Here is a 15,367-nt window from a genome sequence, read left to right as displayed (position 1 = left end):
TTTTAATGAATTTTTGAACTGCAGATGAATGGAAGTGAGAAAAGAAAATAACTCATTTTACAAACGTGCTTAGGAAAAATCCTTCATAAACTGTGTGTGAAAGCTAGACAGGCGTCTCAGTACTTCCTCCATCGTGTCCTCAGGGGTCATAATGTGAAATCTGCAGAAAGAAAGAAGGGCTAAAGGTAACCATTTCAAAGTGTGTGTGTGTGTGTGTGTGTGTGCGCACACAACTAGAAAACATGCTTTTTGCATTCAGTATAATAATGCTCTATCTTTTTATTATACCTGATGTGGTGGGTGCCCTCCTTTTGTCCATAGTCACAACCAGGACTGACAATCACACTAGCCTCCTCTAGAAGTCTAATACAGTAGAATGCATCTGGTTGCATTCCCATTTCCTAAAAGCAAAAACATAACCAGGTGTAAAATATTGTATGACTGATGCACCAGATATGTGACAATTCTTTTAATGATGCTCTTGCTCTGGTTTTATAGTTTATACTAGGTTCTATGAGATAGTATTGTAACCTTGGCCTTCTGAATGGCTTTAGGTGGAAGATGCAGTCTGGGGAACACAAATGCTCCTTTCACTGGCTGACAGCAGAAACCTGGCAGATTGTTTACTACCTCAAGGACTCTCTTTACATTATGAACCAGTGCGGTCCTGATGTGTTGTGTCTCCTGCAGAAGTACAAACAACAAAAAATAAATCAAACTGGGTCAGAGTAATGCCAATTGCTTAAGAAAAGCAGGCTATTAGACATCCTGCAAAATAATAATCTAAACTGCATATATGTGTTCTCACCACACTATAAAGTGGGTATGAGGGATCTCCTGGTTGTGGAGGTTTCATCATCAGATCCAGGGCAAACTGACCCAACACAGGTGCACAGGCATCTGTCGAGAACAGTTTGTAGATGTATTTCTTAACAGCGGGGTCCAGATTTACCAGCTCCACGTATCCACCACGCAGACCACACCTGGTAGGAGAGAGAAGAGTCCAGTTAGTAGCTGTTCTGAAGCTTCGTTCAAATCACACACTCTTCCACAGCAGTTTGCCCAGCGGTCATGGAAATTCTACATGTTAAAATTTCTGTTTTTCAGAGCACTTTAAGGACTTCTTGTCTCATCAATCTTGTCGTGAGAATATTTAGCTAACTACTGTTTCCAATGTCAAGAATTAACTTTCTATGTCAAGTTCGTTTTGATTGGTCTAAATTACAACTGAGCCTTTGTCTTAGGTTGCATTTCTGCAACTTTTGTGTAGACCACCTAGCAAAACATTAGATACTCTTCAGGACTGAAAACGTACTCTCCCAGGAAGCCTTTCGATGCTGAGTGAAAGGACGCCAGCTCCACTGTGTCTGAAAGAGGAGGACCCATCTCAGCCAGAACCCTTTTGTAAGAGACAAACTCACTATTTTCCCCATGAACACAGTCCTGATAGACCTGTGAAGGAGAACACATAGATATGCAAGCGTTTATTTACACATATTTTTTAATCTTTATGAATATCTCTGGATAGAGGACAATGTTTTAAGACATGCACCTCATCAGCCAGAAGAAAGAGCCTCTTCTCTGAAACGAACTGGATCACCTCTTGAATTGATTTCCTGCTTTGAACATAACCTACAGGCAGCATGGCATGAAAACAACCATGTAATACTATATTTTTTGAAACCCAAAAATATACTGCGATGATGTCCATTCTGGTGAAGTTTTACTACCTGCAGGGTTTCCAGGGTTGATGACATACAGAGCTACAGGGTCGCAGACTCCCTTTGCAGATTCCAGTGCTCTGTGCAGCTCCTCCACCTGCAGCTCCCAGCCCTGCTCCTCCCTGAGGTTGTAGGGAACGGTAACTGCTCCTAGCCCCCTTATGGACATAAGGGAAACGGAGTAGCATGGCATGGGAGTCAGCACACCTGTTCTGTGTGAAGCCTCACTGTTCACCAAGACGTTGAGAATGTTCTAATAAGCACAGGAAAAGATTGGGTTTACTTTAAGATGATGATAATCTACAGGAGGACGAGACACAGTATATAATATTACAGATTGTCGGTAATATTGTCTGTTACCCGGAGTGCCCACTGTGAGCCGGGGCTGATGAATATGTTTTCAGGGTAAGATGGAGCCCCGCCATCTCGTCTCGTTATGAATTCAGAGACTCTGTGGACTATTTCTGATATACCCCTTGTTGCAGTATAAGAGCCTGAAGGAAGAACACAGAAAGATGAGATGACACTGTAGAGCAGTGTGATATTATTGTATTTTTTGATTTTATCTCTATGCTATTTCATTGTATTATTTTCTATTTCTATTACATATATTTCATATGGTATTATTATATTATCCTAGTGTGTGAATATTACATATACTGTATGCATACAGTATTACTCTATATAATATACTCCCATACATTTGTATGTATATTGTATTTATTAATTATCTTACTTATATTCCTACACTGCCAGAGTTGCACAAAGTTGCAATTAAAATAGCTTGTTTTGTCCAACGAACAATCCAAAACCCACAACATTTAACTTACAATGAATGCCACAAATTATCACATTTGATAAACTGGAACAATAAAATGTTTGGCCTTGTAATTTATTAACTTAAATTAACTTTTTATATATATATATATATATATATATATATATATATATATATATATATATATATATATATATATATATGCAAACCAAAAAGTAAAACACACACACACACACACACACACACAAAATAAACAAACACACTTTCACCTAAAATTATCCAGAAATCTTGGAGACAAATATCTTAAAACATGGGCAAATAATACAAATACAATACAATCTGCTGAGGGGAGATACCAGTACAAAAGTCGGTAGAAAAGAAGAAATTCTTTTGTAATTTGAGTGAGCTGAATCTTTAACATTTTCATTGTAATAATATCACATAGACTACCCTTACCTACACTACCTCCATCACATCCCTTAAGCAGACTCTGAGCCCTCTGCCTGACGTCCACTGGCAGTCTGTCGCTGTTCAGAAGCTGAGGGTAAAGACATGCTGCAATAACCTGCAAAATATGAAGACACACAGTTAAGTACGTTTTTTAGTCAAAAGGAGATTCATTACAGTAACTGGTGTTTTAATAGGAAACAGCTTAAAGATGAGTAGATTTTATAGGTCAGATTACCTGTCGGACAAATGAAAGAGGCTTCACACCTGCCTTGTGTGGGTCGCCCCAGGAGACATCTATCACTTCTTTGTATGGCTTTCTCACTCTCTGTGAACAGGGGAATTTAAAGCACAAACACAGGTTGGAAAATTCACTTTAGAATGAATATTGCAAATATGTCAATAACTTCTTTTTTTTAACTTACCTGTGTGAGCTCTACCTTGATCTGGCTTGCTCGTCTGGCCAAGACTAACTGCTTCATGTTCTTCACATTTGGAATGATCTCCTGCAGGACATTCACTTCTGTAATTCCTCTTCACTTCTATCAGACCACCGGCTGTGCTGAGATAAACTGTGTTGAGCTTGCCAACTTGCTGCAAGTTCAATTATTGCATGTAGATTTCTAGTTAAAGATAAACATGGAAGATATGTGGTAATCTGTGCCTTATTAACAAACAGTGATGTTTTGTTTACTTTCACAAAAAGTCTAGAAATCAGTTACAGCCATAACTTGCACAAAGCAAACAACTAACATCATTCCTGTTCTAAAGTCCCTACCCTGTTAGTCTTATATTTTATTTCAACCTTTCCTTAAGAGATTGACTGTAAAAAAATAAAAAATGTCTTAAATTGAAAAAGAGACTTTTGTGTTGCAGTTTGCCATATGCAGAAGACAATCAGAGAAGCAGTGGCAGCAAACACTGTCCTGTCCTGTTGTACATTGTCCTGTGATTCCAAGACACTGTCCTGTGACTCCGTGACTGTCCTGTTCACTGTCCTGTGACTCCAAAACACTGTGCTGTAACTCCATGACTGTCCTGGGACAGTCAAACACTGTGCTGTAACTCCATGACTGTCCTGGGACAGTCAAACACTGTCCTGTACACTGTCCTGTGACTCCATGACTGTCCTGTATATTGTCCTGTGAATCCAAGACACTGTCCTGTGACTTCATGACATGTCCTGTACACTGTCCTGTGACTCCCAGACACTGTCCCGTGACTCCAAGACACTGTCCTGTGTACAGGGCAGTGTCTGACTGTCCTGGGACAGTCATGGACACAGGACAGTGTCTGTGAGTCACAGCACAGTATAAAAGACAGTCATGGAGTCACAGGACAGTGTCTTGGAGTCACAGGATAGTTTACAGGACAGTCATGGATTCACAGGACAGTGTACAGGACAGTGGCAGCAAAAACTGTCACTGTCCTGTACATACATACATACACATACATAGTAACACATTCCCTGTATTTCTGTTGGTTTTTTTTCCATTCCAGAGCATGGCTCAGACCAGTGATGAAGGATAGAAGAATGGATAACCTCACAAAACAAAATGTAATGCATGGGACTGCAAACATATTGTGAGCGAATGCAAAATGTGTGTGGCAACACACACATAGAAATACTCCACTCCCTCTCTGAGTAAAGCACATTTCCAAAATATATGAATTATTTTTTATCAGAAGATAAAACACACTGGCAAAGTGAAAGAGCAGATCATATCTCAGACACTGTCCTGTACACTGTCCTGTGACTCCATGACTGTCCTGTGACTCCCAGACACTATGAGGCACAGGACAATGTCTTGGAGTCACAGGCCAGTGTACAGGACAGTGTACAACAGGACAGGGCAGTTTTTGCTGCCACTGCTGCTGGAAAATCGACCGTACATCTGTAGAACATTTAATTTACGTCTTTTAATTCATCTTGATTGATCTTGTTTGTCTTCAGCGTGTGGGACAGCAGAAAAACTGCTTTTAACTGAGTCAGGCTTTATTTTTCTTGCTGATAAAAATTAAATAAATATATGTAAAATACATTTCCAGTAAGTAGACCATCTATTTGTAGATGACAGTCCAAAGTCACAGTAATAGATTAATGGTAGGGCATATATATATATATATATATATATATATATATATATATATATATATATAAACGATATATATATATATATATATCATTTATCACTACTTGTATCACTACTAATGTTATTTTGCCCCATACATCGTTTTATATTTTTTGTGCTCACTGTAAGAGACAGCAGCAAACATTTTAATCTACAGCTCTTTTTTTCTGTTGCTTTGCTGTTTAAAACAAATTAACATTTAAATAAATATATATAATATTTATTTAATAAATATATATATAACTAAATATATATAATATTTATATATGTATATATATTTATATATATAATATTTATTTAGGGTACCTTTTATATTCTTTCGAGAAGCGCTATATTGTGGCCGGATGTTTCACGGCCAAGTTTCTCTACGGACATAAATAAAAGACGTGCCCCTCTACTTCCTGTTTTGTTTTTCTTTCACTCGTCTGCTGGGGTCGGGTAGATATGGAAGAGTTTGCGGGTCGAAGAGACAACCACAGCCTGCCCGTGAAGAAACGCGCACTCTTCAGACACCGGTGGACTTTATAAACTCAACAGAAGCAGCGGACGTTAACACCTGCCGCGGGGCTTCAAACACCCTCCCTCCGCGACATGGCACTCAGCTCGGGCGGCTGGGCTCCTCCAGCCCCGGTCCCTGCCTCGTCCCAACAGGCTGCATGCGGCGGGCCTGCGCTGACGCCTTGCTGCACTACTGTTTTAATGTCAGTCCGGGTTTCGGTGTGCCATTCAGGGATCCGGCCCCTGTGTCTCCCTGGAGCAGGCAGCGAGGCTCTGCGCCTCCAGCTCAGCATGGACCCGAGCCGGGCCGGAGAGTTCCGACTGGCGCTGCGAGATACGAGCGGAAACCGCAGTGTGGTGAGATTTCACACATACACCTGTGTTTAGAGTCTGTGCTGTCGTTACCCGCTTAGATATGCTTGTGATGAACAACCTTACTGAATCACATTTATATTGTATACCAGTACAGGCCCGTACACGCCATTTTATGGAGAACTACAATACAGCTCCTTACAATTCAGATTTGGGGATACATCCACACCAGATTCCATGGAATGCATGTGGATATTATAAAGACATACAGCTGCAACACCACCCAAGACTTTCCTCGAATTGTTCTACTGTATGATATAGAAGTATTTTTTTTTTTTTTTTTTTAGTTACCAATACTGTAGTTAAGAGGGTTTTTTTTAGTTTCACTTTCATTTTCAGTTCTCCCATAACCAGTACACATCATAACATCATCAGGGGAAATCTTCAACTATGCCCAGTGGTAAACGGCTACAGTAAGACTCTCCTGGTCTTAATGGCAAGACCGGTGGGAATTTTCCACCAGTTTCAGACTTGTATTTGTCATATGTGGCATGACAAGCTCAAAAGACATGTACCATTATAGTTGTCACTCTGTCTTGTTGAATGTCTCTATTCATCCCTTCAAATGTCTTGATAATAATTCAAGCATGGGACTGAGGAAGGTTGAGCAAAGTCTGACTATGTAGATCTGAGCCTGACGAGCTGAGTTTGAAGAGGACCACATTAGGTATGGTCTTCTGTTCAAAGGATAAAGCCTTTTGATTTAGCTGACTTAGGCCCAACTACATTTTTAGCCATTGGAAGAGATCTGATGCAAGGGCATCATTGCTGCATCTGGAGCTTAGCACCGCCCAAAACGATTGTGATTGGTTTAAATAAATGCCAACAAGCCAGAGCGTTTTTTCGGTGTAGCCAGACCATACTCCAGCGCTGTGGAGATAGGTCTGGCTATGCAAGACTAAATCGAGCGGCCCCTACTCCGTTGCTAAACCAGTAGCCGTTTTTTGTCTTTAGACTGTTAATGTCAACTATAGTTTCCTTTTTGCTAATTCCATTCTTCAGGTTACCTAAGGTAATCTCACTGCTGAGACACATTTCAGTACAAGGATGAGTTCTTCTCTTTCGGTATTAGGGGTGATTACTGTCCCAACTGCAGACACACATGCTTGATCATGTGTGAAGTGAAGTTGACCATACTTTGAACTCTGCCTGTCTCACCAAATTTTGTATTTTGTTTTTCAATTTTCATGTCAAATGTTATGGTGGATACAAATAATTAAGAAAAGGCTAACAGCAATGTGTATTTGCAAATGCCCCAGACTGCCTTAATGCTGAAAAGCTAAAACGATGATTTGATTAATCGATTTGTCCATGAACAGTAAAGTAATCTGCATCTATTATAACAATTACAAAGTTTGGGCCACTTTTAAATGTAAAAATACCAAACATTTGCTAGTTCCATCTTTCGAATGTGAAGATTTGCACCTAAATTGAATATCTTTTGGATTTTGTAACTGTTGGTCTCACAAAACAATCAAAATGAAAATGTCACCATGGGTCCGAGACATTGTAATGGGAATTCTTTATAGACTAAATGATAATCAATTAATTCAGAAAATAATTGGTAGATGAATCAATAATGAACATAATTGTTGAATTAATTGTTGATTTATTAATAATTGTTGAACAATTGTTGTTGCCTACCTGGCAAGAAATCAATATGAGATTTCTTAATTTCATCGGTTTAGGATTAATTGGTACAACTTTTTCGTTTTATTTTTGTAATAATTTCTTATTTACTTTTTTTTTTTCTTACAAACTGTCCCTGCAGAATATAGGGGAAAATATGTGATAGCATTATTGAATATCGCGATAACGATATAACTTGCGATAAAAAACAGATTAGTAAAGTGTACTCAGTTCTGCCTTTCTGTTGCTTTCAGTATTGTGCTAAAATACAACATATTGCTTGTTGAATTCAATACAAATAAAAGGAAATCATTTGAAATCAACATTGTTTTATTGAACAAATTGAACGTTGAATTGAAAAAATGATATATTGTGCAGCCCTATTTGAGATGAACTTGTTTTTGTTCCCCCCCCCCTCTCAGTTCATTGCCGAGTTTGACCTGCGCTCGGTGCAGTACGAGGTGAAATCCCCTCGCTGCCATGAGATGCGTCTCGCCGCTCCGCCTCACGACTGCATCCGCTTCAACTTCCGCTGCGACCGCGAGGCCGAGGAGTGGGCCACCGTGGTGATGTCATCACTCAGAGAGGCACATCGAGGTCCGTTTGACAACTATTGTCTTTATTCCCCAACCTGCTCTTTCTACCACCTACTGTGTTTTCTTTTCGAAAGGACAGATGTTGAATATTGAATTTTAATTTCACAACAATAATATCACAGTCGAGCATAAATGTAACCATTATTAAAAAAAAAAAAAAAAGAAGATTTGGATTATGTCTGTTAACAGCATAACGCTGATAATGATGCTGACTCAATAATTTTAGAGAAAAACACAAACTTAACTCGTAAGTGTTTCAACTATCAAGCCTAAGTATGTAGAGTTTCTAATTTTAAATCACTATAAAATCTGAAATACTATTACAAAAAATTAGTAAAGCAACACGTCATGCCATCTGTGGCCCAAGGTAAAGAGGATGAATCAAGAAATTTGAGGAAAATTTAGGACAAATAAGTGTCCTCAGATATAAAATAAAGAGACCAGGTGCATGGTACCTTAAGCTCTTTAGAAACACACAGTTATGCCCAGTTTTCAAAGTAAAACGACATGAGCGCTGTGGGTGCTCTAGGGCTGATTTTGAAGGCCAAACCAGTAGCTAAAAGAAAAGCATGAAGTGTGCTACTAGGAGGAACTAATTAAAACAAATTAAATACATATGAGTGTCTGTGACCTTAATACAACTGAGACAAGAAAACCTTTTCTCCGTTATTAAAGGGTTTTGCTGATAACGTACGTTGGCCGTTATTAAAGTGCAGTTCAAATAAATATTGATTTTATATAGGTGCGTGTTGGAAACCGTATCATTGAAGCACGTTTGTAACCGTTCCTTTTTGCTTCTCTGACAGTTGCAAATATGAACACGTGTGAATCAGATGGCAGACACGAGGACACCGCAGCAGCTATGGAGCAGTGGAGCTCCGCATCGCTGCCGCTCACTGGTGGGTGTCTTCTGTTTCCCGTCGCACGTTTTCTCTTTCTATGTTTAAGAGCGTGCTCTTAAAAACATCACTTTTGATCGCTAATTATTATTATAAATTTTTTTTTTTTTTAGAGGAGCTGTGCTTGGAGCTCGCCAGGGCGATTGAAGCAGGCGATACTGAAGGGGCTTCACAGCACGCGTCCGCTCTGGCTCGGCAAAAAGCAGCGCTGACGATTCAGCTGTCTGAAAACAACTACGCAGAGGGAGAGATCAGGTGAGAAATGAAAGGTTCCAGGCTGAGGAGTTATTGCTTCCGGGGTTATGTGTTTTTGCAACTTATAGTGCCGTATATCTGTGTTTCAGTTTATCTGTGGTAGTGGAGGATGTCTCGTCATCCTGTTGTGTCACAGTGAAAGTCTTTCCTTACATGACCGTGGCTGCACTCAAGCAACAGGTTTGAAAGTTGTCAGTTAACCCAAAAAAAAAAAAAAAAATGCAATCGGTGCAGTAGGTTTTCATTCACTAACTCCCACCACTCTCGTTCTTCAGGTGTTTCTCGAGTACGGTTTCCATCCTCGCGTGCAGCGCTGGGTGATTGGTCAGTGCTTGTGCACCGAGCCGAGGTCGCTGGCCTCCTACGGGGTGCAGAAGGACGGCGATACGGCGTACCTCTACCTGATCTCCGCCCGACAAGCCCGCATCACCCGTCAGCTGTTCCAGCAGGACCTGGAGAGCGCCCTCCTCGCCCCACCACTCCCACCGGGCAACGGCCCAACCTCCCAAGACTGGAGGGGTTACAGCACGCTGCCCTCAAGGCTACCCCACAGCAACCAGGGTGAGTTTAACACATGTCGGGGAGTCACAGAATGCATCAAAAATGTACAGTGCCTGGAGCACATTGGACAACTGCTAGGTGCTAGCTGGCAAAACTAAACAAAGCTGTCAACCTGATTAGGGCTGCAACTTACCCCCAATATACACCGGTTGCAGAACGTCTGCGGATCCGCTCCGGAACGGCGGCGGAGTCATTAGGTTTCCATTAAGGTCAACGTGTGCATTTCCACTGACTGCCAAACGGCTGCGTCCCGAGTCCGGCACAGCTCCGCCGATCCGCAGCCCTCCGGAGCAGATACGCAGAGCTTCTATTTTTGCCGGACGCCAGAGAGCTCCGCAGCAATTCAGCACACGGCAGATAGTGCGGGACAGGAAGTTCGAGCACAGAAACAAAATAAACATCGGTTAATTTTCAAAATAAAATGCACCGTGCTCACGGCGGATCATTTTTCCTTGCACTACACCTTGAAAACACAGCACACAGCTGTTTCCCCTCTGGATGGAAACAAACTGTTGTTGGTTTTGTGGTTCTATTCTACGTGAATTTGCGAGAACTTGTGGGTCCTCGTGACTACAGCTGTCAGTAATACATGGCCGCAGCCGTGCCGCAACAAATCCGGACCTGGTGGTTATTGACGGACGGCAGAGCACACAGCCGGCACGCAGCGGAGCCGGTCCGCAGACGTTCTGCATTCAGTGGAAATCTGGAGTTACAATAGTTTTTATTGTCAGTTTAATCTGTTGATTATTTTATTATTTAAAGTGCTCATATGATGCTTTCCCCTTACCTTTATTGTGTTATATATCTTTTATTTAAAGTGAAGGAGTTCAAGTACCTTGGGGTTTTGTTCGCGAGTGAGGGGACAATGGAGCGGGAGATTGGTCGGAGAATCGGCGCAGCGGGTGCGGTATTACATTCCATCTATCGCACCGTTGTGACGAAAAGAGAGCTGAGCCAGAAGGCAAAGCTCTCGATCTACCGGCGTTTTGGTTCCTACCCTCACCTATGGTCATGAAGGCTGGGTCATGACCGAAAGAACGAGATCCAGGGTACAAGCGGCCAAAATGGGTTTCCTCAGGAGGGTGGCTGGCGCGTCTCCTTTAGAGATAGGGTGAGAAGCTCAGTCATCCGGTGAGGAGCTCGGAGAGCCGCTGCCCTTGCGCCGAAAGGAGCCAGTTGAGGTGGTTCGGGCATCTGGTAAGGATGCCCCCTGGGGCCCCCCTAGGGAGGTGTTCCAGGCACGTCCAGCTGGGAGGAGGCCTTTGGGAAGACCCAGGACTAGGTGGAGGGATTATATCTCCAACCTGGCGCGGGGAACCGTTGGGATCCCCCAGTCGGAGCTGGTTAATGTTGCTCGGGAAGGGGAAGTTTGGGGTCCCCTGCTGGAGCTGCTCCCCCCGCGACCCGACACCGGATAAGCGGACGAAGATGGATGGATGGATGGATGGATGGATGGATCTTTTTTGTGCACGTTCTAGGTTTACAAAGTGAAAAAGCCCAAAGTCCACCCCAATGGGACTTACCATCTCCAACAGAAAACACTGTTCACAAACTGCTCCAAACTCTTCTATTGTAGTCCAGCCTTTACTTCAGAGACAAACATGCATCACTTTGTAACACACGTTATATTGCTCGCCTAGCTGCTAGCGTGGCACTCCCTCATACTCTGCTTCTGACCGGCTAGTAGTCCTTACCTATCTTCTGCGCATGTGTGACTCCCAACAAAGATGGAACAGAAGCGAGATGCCTCACTGTGTAACTAAAACAGAGCGCTCAACACACAGGGTGAAAAGAGGAGCTGCAGAAATGTGCAGTATGACAAAAATATGGTGTTTTTTGAAAATTAAACCACATAAACCTATTCTGGTACAACCTCTAAATACAATTATGAACCTAAAAATGAGCATGATATGAGCACTTTAATCGATTATTTGTTGAGTCAAGAAAATTGTGAAAAATGTCAGATCAGTGTTTTCCAAAGCCCAAGATGACTTCCTCAAATGCCTTGTTTTTTTCCACAACTCAAAGATAGTCAGTTTCCAGTGAAGAAAATAGAAAATATTCACATTTAAAGAGATGGAATCAGAGAACCTTTCCTTTTTTTCTCATAAAAAATGAAGCCAACCGATTTAATCGATTTATGAAAATAGTTGGCGATTAATTTAGTAGTTAACTTATCGATTCATCTTTGCAGCTCTTAACCTGATTAAACCAACCTGACTACTCTTATGTCAGCCATTAACCGCAAAAGATTTGCAGCCACGTTTTAAATAAAATGTCTTCTCTAATCTCAAAAGGGCAGTGCAAGAATTGGACTACAGCGTACAACAGTACATTCTGTTAACACAGAGGTTTTTGTAGTGTTTAAAACTCTATAAACTTAATTTCCTTCAGTCCTTCCTTCCTACATTGTTCATCGGATATTAACATTAAAATTCACTTTAATCTTGTAGTCATTGTTTGATTTAAAATGTGCTTAAGTGCAGCATCCATCCATCCATCCATCCATCCATCCATCCATCCATCCATCCATCCATCCATCTTCGTCTGCTTATCCGATGTTGGGTCGCAGGGGAAGCAGTTCCAGCAGAAACTCCAAATATTTTCTGACTCATTGTAAATACTACATCCAAACTAGAGAAAGTACAGCTCTGTAAACAGGTTTTTTTTTTGTGTGTCAACGTCAGGGAGCACCGGTGGAGGAGGCGATAGACCAGGTGATATCAAAGATGTTCTGGACATTGAGAATCTGCAGCTGAGCGATCATACCAACAAAGCCAGTAAAACACAGGTACGTTAGCAGTCGATATACTGTTGGAAAAGCAGTAGACCCAATAGGGGGGTGTGTGTGTGTGTGTGTGTGTGTGTGTGTGTGTGTGTGTGTGTGTGTGTGTGTGTGTGTGTGTGTGTGTGTGTGTGTGTGTGTGTGTGTGTGTGTGTGTGTGTGTGTGTGTGTGTGTGTGTGTGTGTGTGTGTGTGTGTGTGTGTGTGTGTGTGTGTGTATATATGTGTGTGTGTATATATATATGTATGTATGTATATATATGTATGTGTGTGTATATATATGTATGTGTGTGTGTATGTATGTGTGTTTGTGTATATATATGTATGTGTGTGTGTATTGTCTTTTTGTTATATTTGCCTTTTGTATGACATCTGTGTGCATTTCAATGGTATGCTGAATCAAGTGAAGCTAAGCTAGGCTAATACATAAAGAATAGACCTAGATGAAGAAAATGCTTCGGTGAGCTTGTCTGACTTTGTGTTTTAAAATAGTATAAATAGCCAAATTATTCCTTCTTAAATCTGTTTCAACTCCCCTCCTCTCAGCAGACAGAGTGGGCTTGTCCCTCATGCACTTTCATCAACAAGCCTTCCCGTCCAGGCTGTGAAATCTGTGCTACAGCCAGACCTGACGCACACATCCAGCAGGTACTGCATCATATCTAGCATTCAATACCTTTATTTTTTGTATTATTCTTTGTAACATTTTCCCTCAGTGGCAGTCGCCTCTTTTTAGGTCTTACTGTATATTTTCTCCCAAAGGAGAAAGGAAGGAGAGAGGATCGAGGGGAGTTCGGTTTAAGCAGCAGCTGACTGCCCATCGTCGCTGTCAGGTCGCCATGTCTCACTCACACACACACACGTACACACACACACAGACTAAGGATGATAAACAACTAAATACTCACATAAAGACTATCAAGTGCACTGAGAGTCGTCTGACAGCCGGAGCGATTGAAGCACTGTAGACAGAGCTGCGCTGGTCTAGGCTCAGACGATGAACTGCAGGCAGCGTCCGATTTGACCGGTTATATGGACATGACCATGACATACAGTACATCTGAATTTGGCCAGCTCTCTTTATTTATTTTACATGGTGTGTGTGTGTGTGATGCAAACACAGACGACCTAATATTTATTTTAGGTGAGAGAGTTGATGGACATTTTTTGAATTTGTCGCGCTGAAATTGAGGGAATGTCATACTTTCAGTTTCTGAACTGTGTAGTGAGAGAAAAGGTGACTCCTTGTGCAATACCCTGTTCTGTTTGTTCATTTGCCAAAATGTTTGTTTGAAAACAAAACAAAATAGAAGAAGAAAAAAAAAAAGCCATGGGTGAGAAGAGGTGTGTCACGTTTACAGGGTTGTCAAGTGCTTTTATTTTTTTATAACATTGTATTAAGTGTATTATTAACAAAATTCATTGAGTAATTGATGTACATTTTAGCAGTTGATCAAATTTTACTCAATTCCCTGTGAGCTGTGACAGCAGTGGAACGATGTTTTCAGTACATAATGTAAAATCTTGCATTAGCGGAATAAACATAACGGAATTAAACAAATCCTGTTTGTCTATTGATAATACTTCTGACATAACTGATGTAGTATATAGTAATTGATGGACAAATTGTGTGTAGTGCACAGTTTAAAGGATTTAACAAATTAAATTAAGTTTACTCATCAGGAGTACTACTCAATCGGGCATACACTTAATATTGTCTGCTGCTCTGGAGGGAACTTTTGAAGTCTAACAAAGTAACCATGATGTCAACAGGGTTATGTTTCAAATTTTTTTGTGGAAATCCTGTGTTTCAAACTTGGTAAATGGAGTTTGAAAGAACGCCATTATGGCCGTGTCCGAGACTACCAGTTTCTGGCTTGTAAATAGCGTTCCTGTCAACATCCGAGTCCTTATGTCTAGGAAACTGATTTTTCAAAGGTTGTTCTTCATTGTAATTAAACCCAAATTTAATGGCGTTATATTGTCAGTATTTAAATCCTAACGCGACCAACTCTAATCGTACAACAGTCTTGATCACATGAACGCTCGCAAGTCAAAACATTGAAGGCTTTCCCAGGTTTTATGACTTCTTATGTCATTAAGTACAGTAATATGCTTTAAACATAGGAAACTTTTTCAGTATTTTATTTTGGCATTAATAAATATGAAATAAACATGTTTCAAAGAAAGTTATCAAAACAAATATAAAAATAAGATGCAGTGACGGCTTGCTCAACAGATGCAGATGTAGAGACATCTTAAAGGAGGCAGACGACCACCAACCAACCAGGTATTCCATTTCAACAGCTGTTTCCTGTTTTATGTCAGTTAGCATATTGGTATTGTCATCTTATATCCATTACCTTCCTGCCTGGGGAGAAAAAAAATGCTAAAAACAATGCAGTAATTGTCTTTATGTACCCCAAATAAGTTTACAAAAAATCCATAAAACCTTTTCACCATAAGCAACCCAACCATGACAAATTACAGCTACTTGTGAAACGATCGTCCCCTCTTTCACTTAATTTGTGAAACGTTCAGTAAAAAACAGTCCATTCTGCTTAGTTAAACAAGAAAAGCTTTTTTTTCTCCACTGTTTTAAGAATTACATACTAACAAAATGTCCACAAAAAAGGGGAGTCACTGCATTCGGTCCAACTATAGATATTTCTCTCATTCAATTTGCCCTAGTGAA

At 40.9% G+C, this 15,367-nt stretch overlaps 2 protein-coding genes across 6 annotated transcripts in view; one reads left to right on the top strand and one right to left on the bottom strand.

Moving 5' to 3' along the window:
- Positions 1–43: 43 nt before the first annotated feature.
- Positions 44–5,462, bottom strand: LOC120568851 (alanine aminotransferase 2-like). Its single transcript, XM_039816575.1, has 12 exons — positions 5,385–5,462; positions 3,372–3,569; positions 3,185–3,274; positions 2,956–3,064; positions 2,082–2,215; positions 1,731–1,974; positions 1,553–1,632; positions 1,316–1,452; positions 809–983; positions 532–684; positions 289–401; positions 44–160 (listed from the first exon to the last, which is right to left on the bottom strand). The coding sequence occupies exons 2-12, from the start codon at positions 3,426–3,428 to the stop codon at positions 70–72; spliced, it is 1,383 nt and encodes a 460-aa protein (XP_039672509.1). The 5' UTR covers positions 3,429–3,569; positions 5,385–5,462; the 3' UTR covers positions 44–69.
- Positions 5,463–5,487: 25 nt separating this feature from the next.
- Positions 5,488–15,367, top strand: part of LOC120568852 (ranBP-type and C3HC4-type zinc finger-containing protein 1-like) — a 10,096-nt gene continuing 216 nt past the window's right edge. The window contains exons 1-9 of one of the 5 annotated variants that reach the window (XM_039816580.1): positions 5,488–5,933; positions 8,000–8,174; positions 8,980–9,072; positions 9,186–9,327; positions 9,417–9,507; positions 9,603–9,888; positions 12,576–12,679; positions 13,222–13,320; positions 14,912–15,348. In XM_039816580.1, coding sequence (XP_039672514.1) covers positions 5,670–5,933; positions 8,000–8,174; positions 8,980–9,072; positions 9,186–9,327; positions 9,417–9,507; positions 9,603–9,888; positions 12,576–12,679; positions 13,222–13,320; positions 14,912–14,923 — 1,266 coding nt within the window. In that variant the 5' untranslated portion in view covers positions 5,488–5,669 and the 3' untranslated portion in view covers positions 14,924–15,348. Of the gene's footprint in view, positions 5,934–7,999; positions 8,175–8,979; positions 9,073–9,185; positions 9,328–9,416; positions 9,508–9,602; positions 9,889–12,575; positions 12,680–13,218; positions 13,321–13,434; positions 14,234–14,911; positions 15,349–15,367 lie in introns of those variants that run through there. The other 4 variants (XM_039816579.1, XM_039816578.1, XM_039816577.1 and 1 more) reach the window with 4 other exon arrangements.

The sequence above is a fragment of the Perca fluviatilis genome, chromosome 11 (genome assembly GCF_010015445.1).
Source record: "Perca fluviatilis chromosome 11, GENO_Pfluv_1.0, whole genome shotgun sequence".
Lineage (NCBI taxonomy): Eukaryota > Metazoa > Chordata > Actinopteri > Perciformes > Percidae > Perca > Perca fluviatilis.
The sequence above is the reverse complement of the archived record's forward strand: the minus strand, read 5'-3'. Positions and strand labels throughout refer to the sequence as shown.

Coding starts and splice junctions, on each gene's coding strand:
- LOC120568851 (XM_039816575.1), bottom strand. CDS start 3,428: ATGAAGCAGTTAGTCTTGGCCAGACGAGCAAGCCAGATCAAGGTAGAG. Junction 1,633..1,730: donor CAACCCTGGAAACCCTGCAG/GTAGTAAAACTT, acceptor TGCTGCCTGTAG/GTTATGTTCAAAGCAGGAAA. Junction 402..531: donor AAGCCATTCAGAAGGCCAAG/GTTACAATACTA, acceptor TTTTGCTTTTAG/GAAATGGGAATGCAACCAGA.